General features: G+C 31.9%; 2 protein-coding genes across 2 annotated transcripts; both read right to left on the bottom strand.

Annotated features, from left to right (window-relative positions):
- Positions 1-4,810: 4,810 nt before the first annotated feature.
- On the bottom strand, positions 4,811-7,536 carry F4812DRAFT_470935 (fungal-specific transcription factor domain protein). The gene is made up of 6 exons (XM_047939034.1): positions 7,135-7,536; positions 6,832-6,978; positions 6,654-6,773; positions 6,312-6,519; positions 5,741-6,254; positions 4,811-5,653 (listed from the first exon to the last, which is right to left on the bottom strand). The coding sequence occupies exons 1-6, from the start codon at positions 7,181-7,183 to the stop codon at positions 4,973-4,975; spliced, it is 1,719 nt and encodes a 572-aa protein (XP_047790647.1). The 5' UTR covers positions 7,184-7,536; the 3' UTR covers positions 4,811-4,972.
- A 1,111-nt stretch (positions 7,537-8,647) lies between these two features.
- On the bottom strand, positions 8,648-10,990 carry F4812DRAFT_362879 (FAD-binding domain-containing protein). The gene is made up of 2 exons (XM_047931871.1): positions 10,006-10,990; positions 8,648-9,952 (listed from the first exon to the last, which is right to left on the bottom strand). The coding sequence occupies exons 1-2, from the start codon at positions 10,297-10,299 to the stop codon at positions 8,687-8,689; spliced, it is 1,560 nt and encodes a 519-aa protein (XP_047790648.1). The 5' UTR covers positions 10,300-10,990; the 3' UTR covers positions 8,648-8,686.
- Between the last annotated feature and the right edge of the window lie 8,966 nt (positions 10,991-19,956).

Here is a 19,956-nt window from a genome sequence, read left to right on the forward strand (position 1 = left end):
ATGACTTTACGATTTCCTGATAGGCCTTCTTAAATCGCTCTTTTTCTGCAGCCGTCAGGCGTCCTCCGTTGCCACGGTATTCGAGACTGGACTCGTAGCAGGATATTTCTCGACACTAGTTCGTCGAGGGACTCAGCATCTGTGACCTCGACATATAAGAACTCTTGAATTTCCTCCATGTTGTGAAAGGGTCAAGATTGATACCTGGGCTATTTCCTGTCGTTTTGAAAAGCTTATTAGGCAAATCGAGATTAGCGATGTAGAAGTGTCGAAATCGGGGTTTTGCGAGGATATCAATCGGACATATATAATAAATAGTATAGTCGTACTTTAAACTAATTGATTCACCAAAACTACCAAAGCCAGCGATATTAATCCAGTATAGAATACAGGGTAATCAAGTTCGCATTCAACCAGGTATTTAACTCATTCCATGATACGCCAGATAGACTATGTGATTTAGCATCAAACCCATTGCTCGGCTCAAGTGTTCTAGGTACCAGCCTAAGTCTACAAGGTCACTACCTATCAATAAAGCAGTCAACACCTGTTACTTGATTTTCTAGCGAGGCCTAGATGTGAAAACAAGGGACTAATTCTAGAAATTGTACGAGGTGTCTTAGCGTGTGATGTGAGAACCCCTTATTTTCCCGATTTAAGTATAAGAGATTCAAGGAGTTCAGTTTTGGTAAAGCTCACAGCTTTACCACTTGGCAAACCAAGTTGATATAATATAGCTAAAATTCCATATACTATATCTTGCTGCATTAAATTACATAGGCAAGGAAAACGGTGTGTGTACTGGATATAGCTATCCACAATTACAAGCTAATTGATAGTGGTAATTATATCATTCATATATACCTACCTAGGTAGGTAGGTAAGTATCGTACGCTTACTTAGAAAGTATCACTTGCGTATAGTTAAGCGCGAAATCTATAGGTGGACATTGTGGAAATATACCGCGTCCTTTCTAAGCACAGCTTACGAGTAACTTCCTATGAGTTATATACAGGTTTTGACTCAATTGCATTGTGCACATCTCGAGTATATAATGGTTCAAACAGAATCGTAGGAAGCGCTTATCGAGTGACATAAATATTCGCTTTGTCAACAAACGTTCAACATCTAAAGGCCTCGCATCGGAGCATCACGTGATAGTACATCTCATATTAACGCTGATTCGTATATTCACAAGATGAAGGCATTGCTTGACCTAGCTTAACTTAATTTTATTTTTCATTTATATTTCTACCATTAAATGCTAATAGATTTATAGGTTAGTTCAGTAGACGGCGTCGAAGCTAATCTTGAATGTACCGCCTGGAGATATATCACCAATTCTCACCCCCCTGGCCACTGGGCAGCCAAGTCCCGGCCTTTAATCTGTTCAACGCAAGATTTATCTTTTTGTTATTGGTACGGTCAGGATTGTCTTTTATCCGTTCAACCAGCTTGGCATTGTGAAGAGAAGCAAAAGCTCGTCGAGTGGCATGGAGGTGTTTGGTTAGAGGCTCCGTTTTCTCCGAAGATAAGGAGGATATATTGTGGACGAAGTGTGCGAGGTCGGACTCAAGTTGGAGACTGCATCGGCTAGTTTATTAAGATCTTCCTCGTTCTTCATCCTTATTTTAGGTAGAATCTCGATCTTGTCCATGGTTGAAGTTGCTAGAAGCAAAGTCGGATTTATTCTGATTTTCCGTTAACAGGTAGATACCCGCGATTTAGTAGGGAAAAGGAAGTTTTGGCATACGAGTCCATTTAGGAAAGTGATGCTTGATAATGATAAAATAGATGTAAATGCTCGAACCTATTCAGGATATTGTATCAAGCTGACGTATTTAATTTAGGAAACTTGTTAGCACGTACCTAGTAGTATTTCAAACGTTGTTATTGGGCGTATTGTTGTTAAAGAAATGTTTTATTAGTTATATCTTTAGAGAGTATAGGTTAGAAAACTTTCCTTTTTTCAGCTTTTTCGAAAATACCTGTATTGCGTACCTCGTTCTGAAAGCCATTTTTCTAGCCATTACAATAGTTACGAGAAAATACTATAAGTTATAGGGACCTGTAACTTACGGCCGTTCGATATTGTGGAGCTGTAGGTTAGGGGGCTGTTCGATTTCGTGGTTGGCAGCCGTTTGGTAGTATGGTTGGAGGAGTTGTGTTGTTATTATCACAACAAATTTCATAGGACGTTGAATCTCGATGATACGTAATAAGTTTAAATGTCCATATAAGGCTGCTTATCCATCGTAAGCGGCAAGTTCTCCAAATCGCTCGATAGAGTTCCAGTTTGTTATGCCATCCACTTAGGTAGCACTTACATAGGGCGGCATGGTTACATGAGTGATCGTATACCTTGTTAGCGGAGATCGGTAACCTGTGATTGTCTACCTATCGTAACTTGATCTGGGGTAGGCATCCTATGGTTCCCACCACTGTAGCGGTATCCATGCTTTATCCACCGAGCCTCCTTATGAGTACATTAGATACTCACCACCGGTCGTCTAACCATATTGTGGTAACTGAATTTCGATGATAGTTAGTACCATTCTGGCTTAGGCCAGAAACTTGTTCAGGGCACATATCCGAATCTAATAGACGGTGCCCGTGAACTCATAGACAGTGAAGGGCGTCTCCCCGCTCAGCAGTTTGGACCTAGCAAACTCAGATGGTGGTGGAACGGGCCGATCGTCAATGCAATATAAGCTACGCTATGATCATCGATGTGGCTAAAACCCTCTATTGAAAGTTAAAAAGCAGTTCTGGGCCTAATATCAACAAGGCTTCCAGCCACGTTCGGCACGAGCCGAGACGGGAGCCCCCATCAAGCGCTGACATCTACGACGCTCATAGGCCGCCACCGAAATAAATTGCATAACGCCCACGCTTTTTGTCTTGTGCAACGCCGAGACGGGTACATGCTGGATCGACTTGACTAGTACGTAAATCTTCCGGAATATGGTTACGCAGAGAATGAGCCGCTTTCCGCTTCCGTAGAAGCAGTACGGAAATAGCCGGATGGAATTGGAAGTGGTTTGGGACGAAGGCATACAGAAGCGCCTGCCACCGTAGCATTTAGGGCGCCAAAAGGCTGCATGGAACTATTCAGAAATGAATTCTACCCGAATTGCCTACCTAAAGGAAAGATGGCCTTCGGTGATATAGGATATCACCAGCCCATTATTTCCTGGTTGGCAGATAGATGCCCTTTTAAGTTCGGGTGAAAGAAATTTCGATCCATGAGCTGACTTGACTTATTGGTCCAAGCACATGGCCCTTTTTGGAATCATCGGCGAGTTGCCACGTGCTTGAGCTACCAAAAGAGGTAGTTCACCATCTTGTATAACTTGAACTCTCCATGCTATAATATAATTGTGGCTGCTTACCTGTGAAACCAGCGATGATTCATTATTGCCATTCTGTCCAATGGGAACGTAGGTATTTCCCCTGAGTTGATGTTGGAACCCCCTTACATACCAGCAATTCAGGAGGTGTCCAACTCAATGCGTAGGAGATGGTTTCCGGCATTGGCGAGCAATTCTCGGAATTAAAGCCAGGCAACCTTTCCATTCATCGTAATTAGGATCTGTGTGATCCTTAGCTCATGCCATAATTAGTTCAGGTCGGATCTCGCATTGCCCAGACGGATCGTTACCTCTTGCAGTCGGTATCTCGAATGTTCAATGCCAGATTTACATATAAAGACCGAATATGCGCGCTTCCTAGATGACCGAGAGTCCATGCTACGTTGTGTCAATTCGCACGGCAGACTGCATCAAGCACTCGTCTTCACGCTTGGTGGAGATGTTGATGTATTGAATCACTAGAACATGCTCTAGTTTGCTTAGTGGCATTTCATCCGCTTGAGATCTGCCAGCCACTGTCTCATACCGTCCACTCAAAGCTTGTTCTAGTTTTTGCACTTGTTTATAGGCTCCGAGGTCGTATCCGATGGCAAAAGGTCCTGAGTACAGTCTGTCAGTATGCTAGCTTACTGTGCGCGCCTCAGAGATTGTCGTAGTATGGGAATCCTCTTCCCAGATTGGCTTTTGAGGGAGCTAACATAACCGCCGTCTGCTGAGACCTACTGTTGAGAGTTGGTCGTGGGCCACTATTAGAGCTTCTAGCGAGTATATGTAACATTACTATTATGATTGGATATTACGTGGGGAAGTATACGGTTGCGATTCTGAAGGAACTATTAACCGTAGCTCTATTTTCTAATGTCATCTTAACAACTTTGAATACCGACACGCAATTGATATCTTACCTAACCTAAGTTCATCATTGCAGGCTCGGAACCGATTTTATCAGGTAATTAGATGTCAGACTGTTTGGTCCTAGGTAAACAAAATCTACCTACCTCAGGTAGTAAATAATATCTAAGCTGTATCCAACTCTTGAAAGAAAGGGGCCTATCCAGAATTTTATATAGATAGTAAGAACGATCAACAGAATACTTCCATCATCACCGCCAAGAAGACGTTTGTATCTCGTAATATCTTGGTGGGAATCAAGTGGCTTCTAGATATGTACCTGGTACCTAGCTCTTCGAGTTGGGATAGATCTTCATATAGGTATCGTGATTTCTATTTCTATTGAACTATAGAATCCATATCTCTCTTGAATTCGGTTTGAAACGTAGTGTTCTATTGCTTCATCGTACGAAGAGTTTTACCTACTTCGCCTAAGCCCTGCGACCCGTCTAGAAACTGTCATTTATTGAACATTAAGTAAAAGGCCCCAACGGCCCTGTCTCATTTGCGTTTTTCTAACATTAACATTGCAGACTATAATACGCCTAATGGGTTGGACGGCATTGTTGAATGCATCCTAACGTAATCGTACTGAAATAACGGTGCCCATTATTCCAGATTTGGGGAGGAAGAGGGATATAGCATGACCCGTGCTCCGAGCGGGCGCCTCATCCTTATAACCTAGTCCAGCTAGGAACTTCTGAAGGACGCTACAGGAGCTGCAAGTAATAACTCGACAGGTTATTGACTGACTGCAGCTTCTGTAGCACCTCAATGGAGCTGTGGAGTGATTTCTCCACCTCCTCGGCTTCGTTCTTTTCCATGTCGCATTTTCGGGCCTCAAGGTGCATTCGAAGCCTCATCGCACCGAGGTAGATGGTCAGAGGCATAAACGTATGTGCCCGGAAATAGCCAAGATATTCATGCTCTTTCGCCATCCTAGAGATTTCCTGGGCCGCCCAAAGCCCCCGATCTTGGTATTCCCACACGAGAGACTGGTTTTGGTCGGCTATTGATAACGTCTCCATGATACGGCACAGGTATATGATGGCAGAGCACGCAACCATATACGAGTAAATGATCATGGGGCTTTCTGCCACCGTTAATGCGGGATAGTTGACTTGCAGATTATTGAGCCGGCGAGTGAGCATGCCGTCCAACCAATCGTGTCGAGAAGAGAAGTCAAGGGGGATGTTGCTGTACAGGGTTTCTATCGTGTAGATTTGCTTATGGGAAAGAGCTCGGCTGCAGATGGTGACGATAATCACGCATTCTGCTAGTGGCGCGTACGATCTCATGTCGGCAGATGTCATAGTCTCTGCCAAGAAGGGTTCTTGTGATACGAGTCCTCTCTGGAAATCGTCATCTGAACACGGGAGCCGTGTGAATACCTGCAAATATTGGGAATAAGCTTCTCTCCCAAGAGGAATAGTGGATGGATCCTATCGTTTCTTGTCTAGGGAGTAGGGGAAGCTCACCACTTCTTCGTTTAACGTCATAGGCGTACCTTCGCTGATACTAATAAACCGGTCAAGGCAGTAGGCTACCCAGAATGTGCGCCTTTTTTCCTCCAACGTAATTGCGTCGTCGTCGTTATCTACCCCTAAAGGCCTGGCACTATCCAGCTCGTAGAGTTTGAGGAATTGGACCAAACGGAAGACTCGCCCAGCACTGAGCCATCCACGGCGGTAGTTGGTCTTGGCAAACTCGTAGAATGTGATTAGAATCCACGCTTGCAAGTGCTCGATGTGGCATATCGGGGAATCATTGCTGTTCAGATCCAGCTGATCGAGCATGAACCGAGTCCTTGCGTAAAGAGATTCCTGAATACTGCCAAACTGGCTTGAGAAAGCTGTAGCAGATGTCAACATGGCATACTGCAGACATTGCTGAGGTTCGGTGATGGCATTTCCATCGCCCATCCATCTAAACGTTTTCGACTTGTTAAAGATGGGAGCAATAGGGTGAACACGGTCAAAGTAAAGCTGTATTCTTCAAGCAGTGTAAGCTACCTTGGAAAGAATCATCCTGGGGATCTTGGGAACCCACAAATCTGCTTTTGTAAGGTCTGGGACGAAAACATCACTAATTGAGACCGGGCTCTGCTTTGGTGACGGATACGATGTTGCCATGGTGGGTATGACCGGGAGCTCAGAGAAGAGCAGCGGTGAGTGAGGTGCAGTCGCTGGCGGACCCCAAGCCAGAGGAATCGAACCATTCAGAGGTTGGTCTTGTTGAGATACGTCCCAATCAGGCACTACAAGGAAAGTGGTTACTACTTTCGCTCTAAAGCTGGACACAGTTGTTGAAGATGTCTCGGATATGTCGGATATAAAATGCCATCCTACAGGAATAATAGGAAAAAGCAAAACGCATGTTCATGGGACATACAGGAGAATTGTGTCGAAATGCCCTCTTTGGTCGGCGATTCTGCTACCAATCCAAGCTCGTGGCCGTTCGTAGTTGCGCTATCCTCGGATTGAGACGTGGAGAGACGGCGCTCTAGTGCCACTACCTGGATGTTCAGTATCGGTGCCAGTTTAGGTAGTTCATCTTGAGTATGGCATACCAATGCGACTACGAAGTGCCCCTATGCTTCCTTTCTTCGGACCGCGAGGTATACGGCGATCGTTGACTTCGCATTGGATCTGGGCATTGGCACATGCACCGCATTGCGGACGCTGCCTGTCACATCGAAGCTTTTTCTTGCGGCATTCTTTTTTAAAGCTCATTCAGTTAGTATCGAGTCCAAAATGATATATCTTTGTAGAAGTCCGAGTGTCAATTTGGATCGTCGTCTTTCCTTTTCCCAATCGACGGGCGATGCCGAGTTCCTACTTGTGCTTCCAAGGGCTGAGACTTCAAAACGTACCTTCACAGGCATAGCCAGGCTGTTGACGTGGCTCCGCCCGTCCGTACATAGCGCTGTCTGATTGCTTCGCAAGACCTCGAGTGTCTTGAACAAGCTCGAAGCGACCGTTGAGAGTATGGGAATGGTAAGCTTATTTCATAGTCCGATCTTACAAGTGACGATCAGGTCTCCAGTCACAGAAATATCATGAAGAAGGCGTCGGATTGCCGATCAACGACACTATGACGAGAGAAAGGTCTAGAATTAAAACAGGGACGTATTCCACGCCAAGGAGATGGTCGATGCTTATTTGCGCCACCCGCAGCATATGCCGTGAGGCTTATTAGGTATCTTTACAGAGATTCAGTGGAAGACTTAATGGAGAATCGCAACACAATTTACGCGTCGGGGCCATTCATTCTCATTGTGCCGTCGTCAGCTCATAACTTCTTACGGTATTACCTAAGTTGGAACTTCACATTAGGCTCTATACAGATAGATTGCCCGGTTGCGATTCATGACCAGTCTGATCTGTGCAAGGGTCAAACCCTTGGAACGGTAAACGGCATGCGCCGCATGGCGCTCTGTACCATGGCGATCTCATCACTCGCCTTGCTGCAGATTTACACATCTCTGACTTGCTACTGATCACGTCCCCCCCACATCTATTACCTACTATGCATCTCAAATTCTATGTCATAGATGTGGGCTCATTGATCCGAGATCTAACACAGGGGTAGCACCAACTATCCCCAGTAATGAGAAGACGAAAGGGCGGCTGCATCCAGAGCATTGCACCTCGATCCGACTACCGACATAAATCTTATTTGACCAGACTTACTCGACGGCCTATTGTTAAATCGGCCACGCTGCTTCCGATCCCCGTTGCGCAAAGCCGTGGTGGCGCATGGAGAGGTAGGGGCGGTAGAGGAGGACAGCCGGGTTTTGGGGAATTGCCCAAGTTCTCTTTCCAAACCGTCCTATTGGATCTGGGATATTTAAGGAGGGAGGCCAGATCTCTGCCACAATATCGTAATAACCAACCAAACAAACATGAGAGACTGCCGTCATACTAACCGTAGATCTATTCATTCGTGGGGGTCCGCCCGTTTCAATACTTGTCTTAATGATTTGCATTATAACGGTTTGACAAGAGAGACATACAGTCCGAAGACAAGGCAACAGCCTTGAAAGATTTTCAATACATCAGGCCGACTGTGTCTCCCCAAGAGGTATGTCTTAGGTCGGGGGATTCTATAGCCCCTATTCCGTTACGTATATACTGCTCTCGTATTCCTATGTGGGCGCATTGAACGACCCCGTGCTAGAATAATCTCGCTACACCACGCTCAATAATTCTTGAATAACCATAGAATACGAAATTGTTATGTATAGTTTCTATTACTATATGATATTGACTTCCAAGCAACGATCCGAGGCCTTTGGAATCTCGATGATGGTTACTATACCTCTATCTACCTATCCTAATATCTAACATCCGTAAAAGGGGGACATGTTCTGTTCTACCATAATAAGCCCCTAGATTAGGTAGACATCATGTATGGTAATAGAGTTAAACCTCCTTGTCCTGGATGATTGGGTTAAAAAACCGGAAGCGATTGTAAGGATCGTATTTGGCTTTGAGGTTACGGAGCCTTTCTAGCCGCCATGGCTCGTGGCCGTATACCTGCTCTAGGGGCTCGAAGCCGTTGGCATAATTGACATAAGCGTGAATGGGTCGCCCTGGTTGACCTTCGTTCCATTGATCTCTAACCTCAGTCGCCCATTCTTGGACATCCTTTGCCAGGCTTGGATCATCATCGGGGACGATCGTTTGGAAAAGCATCAGCAAATGGTCAGAGCGGAATGGAAAGGCGGAGTCATCGGGGTCGTGAGCTAAAACGGCCTCGTCCGAGTAGGCTTCGTGAAGGATATTGCCTCCTGCCGCAAGCGCGGGATTGCTGGCGGCGCGTCGTTTGAAGCCATCAAATATAAGGCGCTCAGCTGTTACATTATATACTTCAAGACCTGTGGTGGCAGGGATTCGATATATATTGTCCTGGCAGAGGGTGCTGTCTTCATTGGTGCCCTGGGCATATGAAATCCTTGGATATGGTACATCGCCAGATTCTTCGTAAACCGCACCGATCGCGTTGAACGGAGCCAAATGGCTTTCGGCTTCTTCCGCCGATCCACGATAGGCAAAAGTCCAGAATATGACGGGTTCCTTGTCACTTATTGTCGTATTCATCTGAAAGTTTCCGAAATTGAAAGCCATGCCAACCGGTGTCGAGCCATTACCATGGAAAACATTTAGAGCGTTAAAAATATCTTCAAGCTTGTCACCCTTCCAGACATAGTTATGATAATGCCATGTGTCCGGACCCCGAGGCCAGAGGGGCATCTCGAAGCTCGTAACGATACCGAAGTTATGGCCTGCGCCCTTCATGGCCCATAGGAGATCGTTATGGCTATCTTTATTGACACGAATGGTAGAACCGTCAGCTAAAACAAGATTAAGCTGGAGGATGTTGTCGCTAATCATGCCGTGCAAGCCTTGGTGTCGGTTATAGCCACCGCCGAGACCAGGGCCCATCATACCTACGCAATCGCAGGACCCTGTAGTAGTAACGTAACCTTGATCCCAGAGGTAGTTCATGACTGGCCCATCGTAAACACCGCCTTCAAACCAGGCAGATTCCCCGCCCGGTTGGATGTCAATGTTCCTAAGGTTCTTCAGATTGATCTGAATACCATTGAAAGCACGCAGACCTTTAGAAGCTCCATGGGCACGGTTTACGGCCAGGAATTCGAGACTGTTTTCATTGCAGTATTTAACCTGATTCCACTGTTAGCTAACTGAACTCAAGTGGCGACGCTTATAAGACCTACTATGGTTGAGACATCAGACTCCTCGCCGGGCTCAACAACTATCTGAATTTTTGGCACAGCAAAAGTATTCCACCTTGTAGTAGCCTCAGGATAGCGATCATCGTCGGGCCCAAATATAGAAGTGGTATTTGAGAGTTGACTACCGAGCTCTTGTTGAACCTGTGTAGGATCCAACTGGCGTCGAGTAAAGGCCGACGGCTGAAAATATCTGGGAATGCTGGCGCCGGTTGCTAGAGTCCCAAAGAGGACAAGGTTACAAAGGGACGAAATAGAATTCTTCATGTTGAATGCCATGAGAATGTCTATTAAGCTTGTGATAGGGGTATATCAAGGTTGACCCAGGTTTGATGCGGTGATTTGGCCAATATATATCCAAATACCGCCTCAGCTCCAAAATACCATTTGCGCAACATGATACTACCTCCCATGCTGCCAAATATCAACTGGTAAGCGCCATCAAAATCCGAGTATCCCGTGATTCAGCTCAAAGCAGCGATATCACATCAGCGGCCTATACCCATGGCTTCAAGGATCAGTTTAGTTGTGGACATGGAATCATCAGTTGGGTAACGATCCCGTTTTCAGGGGTCCATGCTTTCACCAGGCAGCTTCCTGTGCGCATGAGATTAGGTAGTCTTCCAACAACAACTTCTCTGCGGCTGAAATGTACCTGATTAAACTTCCCATTGATTAGCCGCGAGAGCTCGCTCGGCCCAATACGGTACTCGTCAAAAGGATCTAAGGTGTAGAATGCGACTGGAGGCTAGCTATATGCAGCCTCATAACAGAACAATTTTCCACCACGCCCAAGAAACATGAATTGTGCAAGAGTTCTCCTATAAAGGGCTATGAAAATACCTTCTCGGTGGATATATAGATGGCTTGAGGAAACTTAATAAACGGTATAATAGCTCCTCTCAAGCTTCATCGAAGCTACTGTCTACAATATCCCCAAGTCTCCCCAGTCCTTCAAGAGTTAGCTATGTATAAACAAGTTAATTGGTTGAATTTACATGGGATTTGCCACTAGGTTAAGGGAGTAAGCAGTCGCTTACTAGCTCCATCGGACGTCGGCTTCAAGCGCCGCTGGCCAAACGGTAGATCGGCTTATATTCTAAAGGATGACTACCTACCTACTAGGTACCTAGACATCCCCGGTCAACACTTCGTCCATTAATATTCCGCTTACACAAGCAAGGGCAGAATCAACGCGACAGCTTACTTGTGTAAGACTCACAGTTATACGCTTACTTGAGTAAGGGTATTATCTAGGTAGTTAGTTGACAAAGATGTTTACGTCCGAAATATACGGAGCTATGTCTCTTTATCCTGGTATGGTAACTTGTCAATCTCACCACTTAGGCTATTAAGAGATGTTAACATCTCTTTTGTACCTTTAAACTCCAATTAGCTCTGCTTCTATAGTGTCATTTGAATCTACAATCGACAATAACTGACTACTGTCCTTCTAAGTACTAACTAGAGATGTACGCGGAAGATTACCTATATATAATGGAGAGCATGACATAAGCTAGGTATGGTTGGCCTTTGCATTGAGTCTCCAGGACCAGCAAAGTCTATTACCATGTCCTCAAATGCAAACCAGACACGGTACATTTCTCATTTCAATTTAATTGGTACACCTTTTTAAATCATTCCTATAATAGTATGACTCGATCCTTTCAGAGATTTTGGTTCGTTGGTATGAGTGGAGTATGTACCTGTGCCTAGTTGGCACTTGAGAACATAGCTGTATACGAAGTCTATACCAACTAACCTTGCCAAATCTGCATATGAGGTAGTCTTTAGATGGCTGCCTACCTAGGTACTGCTTATCGCCTAACCCCTATCTTATCCCCTGTCAGAGGATGACCATACTTCCGAGTCAGACGTACCTACATAGCAACATGTAAGAATTAAGCTCCGAATTTAGATGGCATGCTCATTGCTTATATTAATGCCGGGTTATAGTCGAGATCATAGCTTGCTTGACATAATTATGTCTACCTAATCTAGCGAGTGTGCAATTCGTCATTGGCTGCTCAGCTCAGGCTCATGACTTTGGAACGATAATATCATTAAGTAATAGTTTTTTCAAGCACCCCTCGCTTACCCATCTTAAGGGTAAATGACTTGAAAACCGTTACTACCATACTAGAAATAAAGGTATTTATAGAATTATTCTAAGAGTTATTACTATTTTATTTTTAATAATTGTTACGTAAAAAAGGTATATGTTTTAAATTTTAAAGTATTTTATATTATAAATTATATGTAACAAACTTATATTTAAGTTTATTAAAGTATAATGTTAATAAGTTTTAATTTTTAAATAAATAATAATAATATAAATTAAATGTTAAAATAAAAGTGAAAATGTTTATTAAAAAAGCTTAAAAACTTTCCCTTTATATAAGTTAAATATAAAACTTAAATTAATAATTAAAAAAAACTTAAATAAATAATTAAATATATAATAATTTAAATAAACTTATAAGCTTTTTTATTTTATATATATTTTATATAATTTCGTAAATTTAATTAATTTATTAAATTTATTAATATTAATAATACTTTTTAAAGTTTACCCAATTATTTATATATTTAAAACCCTATTTTTAAACATTTTAAACTAATGTTTTTTTACGTTTAATATTAATTTATAATAATTTTAAATTATATAAAAATAATTTAATTTATTTATTATTTGTTTTTACTTTATATATATATTTATTAATAAATAAATATTTTTTTTTATATTTTTTTAAAAAAGAATTTTAAAAGAATTAAATAAAAGTTTTATAATTAACGTAAATTACTATGATAAACTTACACTTAAGTCCGTTAAAGTATAGTAACAGGGGTTTTAATTTTAAGTAAATAGTAATAATATAAATTAAGTATTAATAAAATGTTAAAAGTATTTATTAAAAAGGCTTAAAGTCCTTCCCTTTATATAAATTAAATATAAAATTTAAATTAATAATTAAAAAAACATAAATAAATATTTAAATATATAATAATTTTAAATATCTTATAAACCTTTCCTATTTTTTAAAGTTATTATAATCCTTAATAATTTTATTAATTTTAATAATCTTGTAAAATTATTAAAATCACTAGGATCACTTCCTTTTAATACGTTTTACTTATAGTTTACCCGTTCTTAAAATTATATATTTTAAAATCCCTGTTTTTATATAAAATATAATTCCTATATTATTAATTTATAACATTATTTTTTTTCTCTTAAGTTCTTTACCCTTAAAAATCTATTAATAAATACGTTTTTAATATAATTTCCTTTCTCTTTCTTATACTTTTTTATATTAATTTATTAAAATATTGAATTATATATTTAAATTTATTTTAAAATAAAAAAGCTATATTAATTAACAAAAAAATAAGGAATTTCGTACTTTTTATATTAAGTTAATTAATATTATCTTTATTTTTTATTTAAATTATAAGCGTTTTAATAAATTTTCTTATATTTTTGTTTTTAATTTATTTAATTGCAATATTTATATTTATAAATATAATTATTTTAATTATAACGTTTTAAAAATGAATTCTTTTAATAAGTTAAAAAGAAAAATTAAATCTTATAAAAATAAACGTTATAAAATTAAGGACAAAATATTTAACAAAACCGTAAAATTATTTCAGTGTTAAAAAGAGTTATTATAATTAATTTCTTATTTTAAAAAAATTTGTGTTAAAGAAATAGAGGTTAAAAATAAAGCCTTTTATATTTTTTAACGTAAAAAGGAGTTAAATCGTAAAAAGGAAAAAAAAGAAGAAAGTAAGAATTAAAATATCTTTAATTAGGTTAATCCATTTATACTACTTAATTCTTCCAAAGATAACCTTAATGGGGCTATTGCTTTTTAAGATAGTTTTAACTTAAGAATAAATCTATTATTATTTATAAGCAATTAAGATTTTCTTAATAAAATATTTTTATAAATTCTTAAATATTTTTAAAGTACTTAATTAATTCTTATATATTTTCTTTTAATAAATAATCCTTTTATTTAATTAAATATTTAATTTAATTTTTAAATTTTTTAAAATTTAATATCTTTTTAATTTTATATTTTTAATTAGCTTTAATATTTAAAGTAATTTATATTAACGTATTTTCAAGTACTTTTTTTAATAAAAAAATATAAAATATTAAATATAATTTCGTTTTTACTAATAATAATAATTTATAATTAATTTTTAAAATAATTTTTTTAATTTTAAAAGGTTTAAGTTTTTTATAATTTAATTTATTATTTAATCTTTTAATTTTAATATTTTATTATAATAAATAAACTTTATTTCCCTTTTTAAAAATTAATCTTTCGATTTTATATTAATTATTATATTTTTTTATTTTTATTTATAAAAATTTAAATTTATTTATTAAATATTTTTATATAATAATAACTTATTTTATTATAGTTTTTATTTTAAGGATAAATATTTCTTTTATATTAATTAATTTTATAATAATAAAATTATATTTAATATTTACTTTAAATAAAAATATCTTTATATTTTTATTTATAAAGTTATTATATATAATTTTTACTTATAATAATAATTTTACTTAATTATTTTACATTTTATTAATATATATGCAAAAATATTATTTTAATATTTAATTTAAACATTTTATTTATTTATTAAATTATAAATAATATACTATTAACAATCTTTATTTTATACTTATTTTTATTATTAAATTAATCCAAAACTTAAATATAAATAATTTATCTTTATTTAAAATAATATATTTTAATAATTTATATTTATTAATTATATATTTAAAAAATATATAAACTAAATCTTTAATTATATTAAATTCTTTATATAATATAAAATATCCATATTTAATTAATTTATTAATTATTACTTATATATTATTATATAATATATTAATCATAAGTTTTTTTAATAATGATAACTTAATAATAAAATTTTATACAATAATTTTTTAAACTTTATCTAAAATTTTTATAAATTATATAAACTTATATAACTTATATTTAATTGTTTTTATTTTATTATATATATTACAATCATTAATTACTTCTTTAATTACTTTAAATAAACTTAAAAAATTATAATTTCTTATAATTTATTATATAATTTAAAAGACTTTTTAATATTTATATAATAAATATTCATAATATTTTTTAATAAACTTATATTATAAAATCTTTAATATATATACTTTATTTAAATAAATAATTATACCTTTTCTTATTTTAATATTTAAGGGTAATTCCTTTATTAATAACACTTTTTTAATATATATTATTTAGATATTATCTTTTTTTATAAGATATAATATTAATAAAATAAATACTCCTTATTTATTTAATATAAGTACTGTTTTTTCTTTTATTATATCTTTTGTACTAACACCATTAGGTTTATTAAGTACATTTACTTACGTATTAACTTTTCCCGCAACATAAACTATTTTAAAATTGAAATTATTAAGGTATTTTACTTATTTTTAAACTTTTAATCTTAATTTCTAAATAATCATTAACATTTTAAAGTTATTATAATTAAATAATATTATAATTAATTCTTTAATTCTGCTAAGCCAGTACTTCTATTTTTTAAATATTATTATAATAATAAATAATTCTTTATTGTAAGTTTAATATTTTATTTAAGCTTTTTTAAAGGTTTTAAATAAATATACCATTAAATACCATATCCTATTATCCTTAAATTATTCTAAAACTACGCCTATAATTACGTTAAATCTATTTATATAAATTTGTTTTAACTAATTTAATTTAAATAATCTTATTATTAAATTATTAATAATGGCTTTTTATATTTCCTTAAAAACCTTATTTACTTTTAATATCCATTAAAAAGTTCCTTTTTTTCCGTATATAATAATCATAATAAAATCCATAATTTTACCAAAATCTTTTATTAACTATCTACTATAATTAATAAATCTATAGAATTATTATATAATAATAATATTATTTAATATTAACTAATTTTATACTACTGCAATTTTTAAATTTTATATTTTAATTTATTTAAATATAATAATATATTTTAAATAATTAATCTTTTATATATAAAATTCGTTTTTCTTTAAGTCTATTAATAAATTAACTTTATTTAAAGCTTTTAATATTTCGTTTACGTATTTTTTATATTAATTAAAGGTTTCAAAAAAAATTAAGATATTATTTAAGTAAATAAAAACCGTTTTTTCTAAAAATTTCTATAATACAATTTCAATTATTCCCTAAAATATTATTAGCACATTTATAAATCCAAATAATATAATTAAATATTTATAATAATTAAAAGGAATTTATATTATTATTTTCCATTTATCGTCCTTAATTATTTAAATTAAATAAAATACTTCTTTAAAGTTTAATATTATAAACTATTTTATATTCTTTATTATTTTTATTAAACTATTAATATTAAATAAAAAGTAACTATTTTATTTAATAATAAAATTAAAATATTAATAATTATATATATTTTAATATATTATATTTCTATCATTATTTAATTTTAATATCCCGTTTTTATTTTTCTTAAGTACTAAAAAAATTAAGCTTTTTATTAATAAATCTAATTTTTATATATACCCTTTTTCAAATTTTTATTCAATAATTTTAATTAATACCTTTTATTTATTTATACTTAATAAATATATTTTATTTAATTGAAATAATTATCCTTTTTTAAGATTTATTTTATAATTATAAGATTTATAATTTAAGATTTTTATATTAGTGTTAAGTTTTTTAATAAATAATTTTAAGTATTTTTTTTAATATTTTTTAAATATGTTAGTAAATTTATTATATATTACCTTAATTTTTCCTTTTATTATTTTTTATTATTTTATTTCCTTAATTAATTTTATAAATTATAATATATATAAAAGTATTACTTTATAAGCTTTTTCAAAGGCCGCAAATACGTGCTTTTTTACTGTTATATTAAATTTATTTAAGTTAGCCTCTTTCCGATATTTAAGTTTATAACCTTCTATACTTAATTTTAATAATAATTACTTAATAATGTTTTTTTATTAATTTATTTTAAAGTTATTAGTTTTTAATTAAAGTTTTCTTAAAACCATATTATATTAAATGTTTATAATATTAAAGGAAATTAAATAGTCCTTTTATTAAATCCGAATTAGGAGATTTATAATTTCTTACTTAATTTATTTTTTATTATATTTAATTAATTGTTCATTAATTGTTAACCTTTAATATAATAATTCTTTTTTTTAATAATTAATTAAATATTTATTAATTATATTTAAATTAATAATATTTATTAAATATTTACAATTAACTAATATTTAAAACTTCTAATCCTTTTATTTTATTATAATATATAAGTAGTTATTAATGGCTTAAATTGCGTTAAAACTTAATAAAATATTTTCTTTATTTATATCTTTTTTATTAAACTTTTCTTATTATTTTTTAATAAAATTTATTAAAGCTTTATTTAATACTTTCATATTTTTATAACGTTCTATATATTTTCTTAAAATAATAAACTTATGGATTATATATACCTTATATTTATATTAATTACAATTTTCTTATGTTTTTCCATAATATATATAAGCTTAAAACTTATTTTCTATTAAAAGTGCAATATTAAATATTATATTATTTATTTATATATTTTTTAAAAGAATTAATTTAAATTTGATTTAAATTTTATTAATATTTTTTATTAATAAATAAATAAATATCTTTTAACCAATTTAAATTAAAATCCTATATTTTTTTTAATTAAATTATATATTTAATAATAATTATAAAAGTATAATATTTAAAATATTTTATAATATTTCTTATATTTTAAGTTTTATTATAAATTATATATATATATTTTGGATCTTAAATCGGGTTTCCTAATATTAAAAATAAAGATCTATTTATTTATATCTAAAGATTATTCAATCTTAATAATTTTTTATAAAATATATATTATCTTTAAAATATTAACTTTTACAGCTTTTAAATCGGTTTAAATAGCTAGTACCTTCTTTCTTTATATTTTAAAATATTTATTAATAATTTATATAATAGATTTTCCTTTTATATATATAACCTCTTATTTTTATGATTTTTTAATAATTAAGAAATATTATATTTTTAATTTCCATAATTAGATAAAAGCTATAATAAAGGGAATTAAAGTTACTTAATTTATTAAAAGTATATAAAATTCTTAATTTTACTTTTTTTCTTATTTAATAATTTGTTTTTAAATATAAATATAATTATTTTTAATTAACTATCTTAAATTAATATTTATAATTTTATTATTATATATTTAATAATTTATTATTTATTACTTTATTTTATTTAATTTATAAAAGGACCATTTATTTTTTTATTATTTTATTATAATTTCTTATTTATTTATAAATCTTACAATTTAATAAAATTTATCTTTATTATAATTATTTATTTGAATTATTATTTATAATTTATTCTTTAAATTATTTTTAATGGTTATTAAAGATATTTATTCTTTTAATTTATAATTTAATATATTTTATAAGCAGTTTTTATTTATATTTTATTTTTTTTTAATTTTAATAAATAATAGGTATTATTGGGATATAAATTAGTTTCTTATTTATTTCTTTTCTTTATTAAAATAACGCAGGTAGTCCTATTAGTTATATTTATAAATATTTTTTTAAAAATAATAATTATTAATAATAATATAATTTTTAATATTTTAAGCAATTTAAAAAATTTAAATATTAAATGCTTTTAAAGATATTACTTTTATAATTTATAATTTAAATTACTTTTTTAATATTTTAAGTTATTTATAAAATGTTTTATAATTCTTAAATATATGGTTTATTTTATTATAATTATAATATTTAATTTTAATCATATTTTTCTTAGGTTTTTCCATTTTAATTACATTAAAACTAATTTCTTTAATTTCTTTTTTAATATAAGTAAAAATAAGTTTTTTAATTTTTTTTTCTTAAAACCTTTTATATAATCTTTTATTATAAATAATAATACGTTTAATATATTTATTAATATATTTAAGTTTTTTCTCTTTAAAAATTTTATTTTTAATTTATATAATTAATCCTTTATAAAAATAATTAAATTAAGCATTTTTAAGGAGTTAAGTAATTATTACTAATTATTTAAATTTGGTAATATATTTTAAAGCTTTTTTAATTTATTTAAAGTTCTAAATAGCCTTTTAAGTATTTTTTTTCTTAAGTAAATTATTAAATATTAATTTTATTTTATTTTCAAAGTTGGAATATTTATTAAAAATATATTAGGACTCTTTTATCTTTTCTTAAATATTATTAAAATAGTTGTTCATAATAAATTAAAGTTATTTAAAGGTATTATCTTTAAGATATTAATATATAATTAATATTTTATATTTATCCTTATTAAGGTTAACTTAAAAAAAAGTTAAATAAAGTTTAATTATATTAAACCAAGTTTTTATATTTATAATATTATTATATTTAAGTAATAAAAAGGGTTTAAATCCTTTATTAAATAATAATAAAACTGTAAGTTTTTATTACTTTATAAATTATAAGTTAAAGTTCTTATTAAAGTTATTATTAAGATTATTATTAAGATTCTCGTTAAGATCTTTACTTTTTTTAGTTTTAAATTAGGTTAATTCTTTTTTTAAAATCTTCATCTCTTTTTTAAGTATTTAATAAGCATTATATACTCTTTAAAGTCCTTTTCTTAAGATTTTTATCTGCTCCTCCTTAATTAGAATTTTTTCTTTTCCTTTATTAAAAATTTTAATAATTTCTTTTACCTTTTTTTTAAATAATTTAATTTAAAACTTAATTTCTACTAAAACTATATTATTAATAAGTTTTAATATATAATTGAAAAATAATATATTAAGTTC

This window comes from Daldinia caldariorum (genome assembly GCF_022478825.1).
Source record: "Daldinia caldariorum strain CBS 122874 unplaced genomic scaffold F4812scaffold_7, whole genome shotgun sequence".
Taxonomy (NCBI): Eukaryota; Fungi; Ascomycota; class Sordariomycetes; order Xylariales; family Hypoxylaceae; genus Daldinia; species Daldinia caldariorum.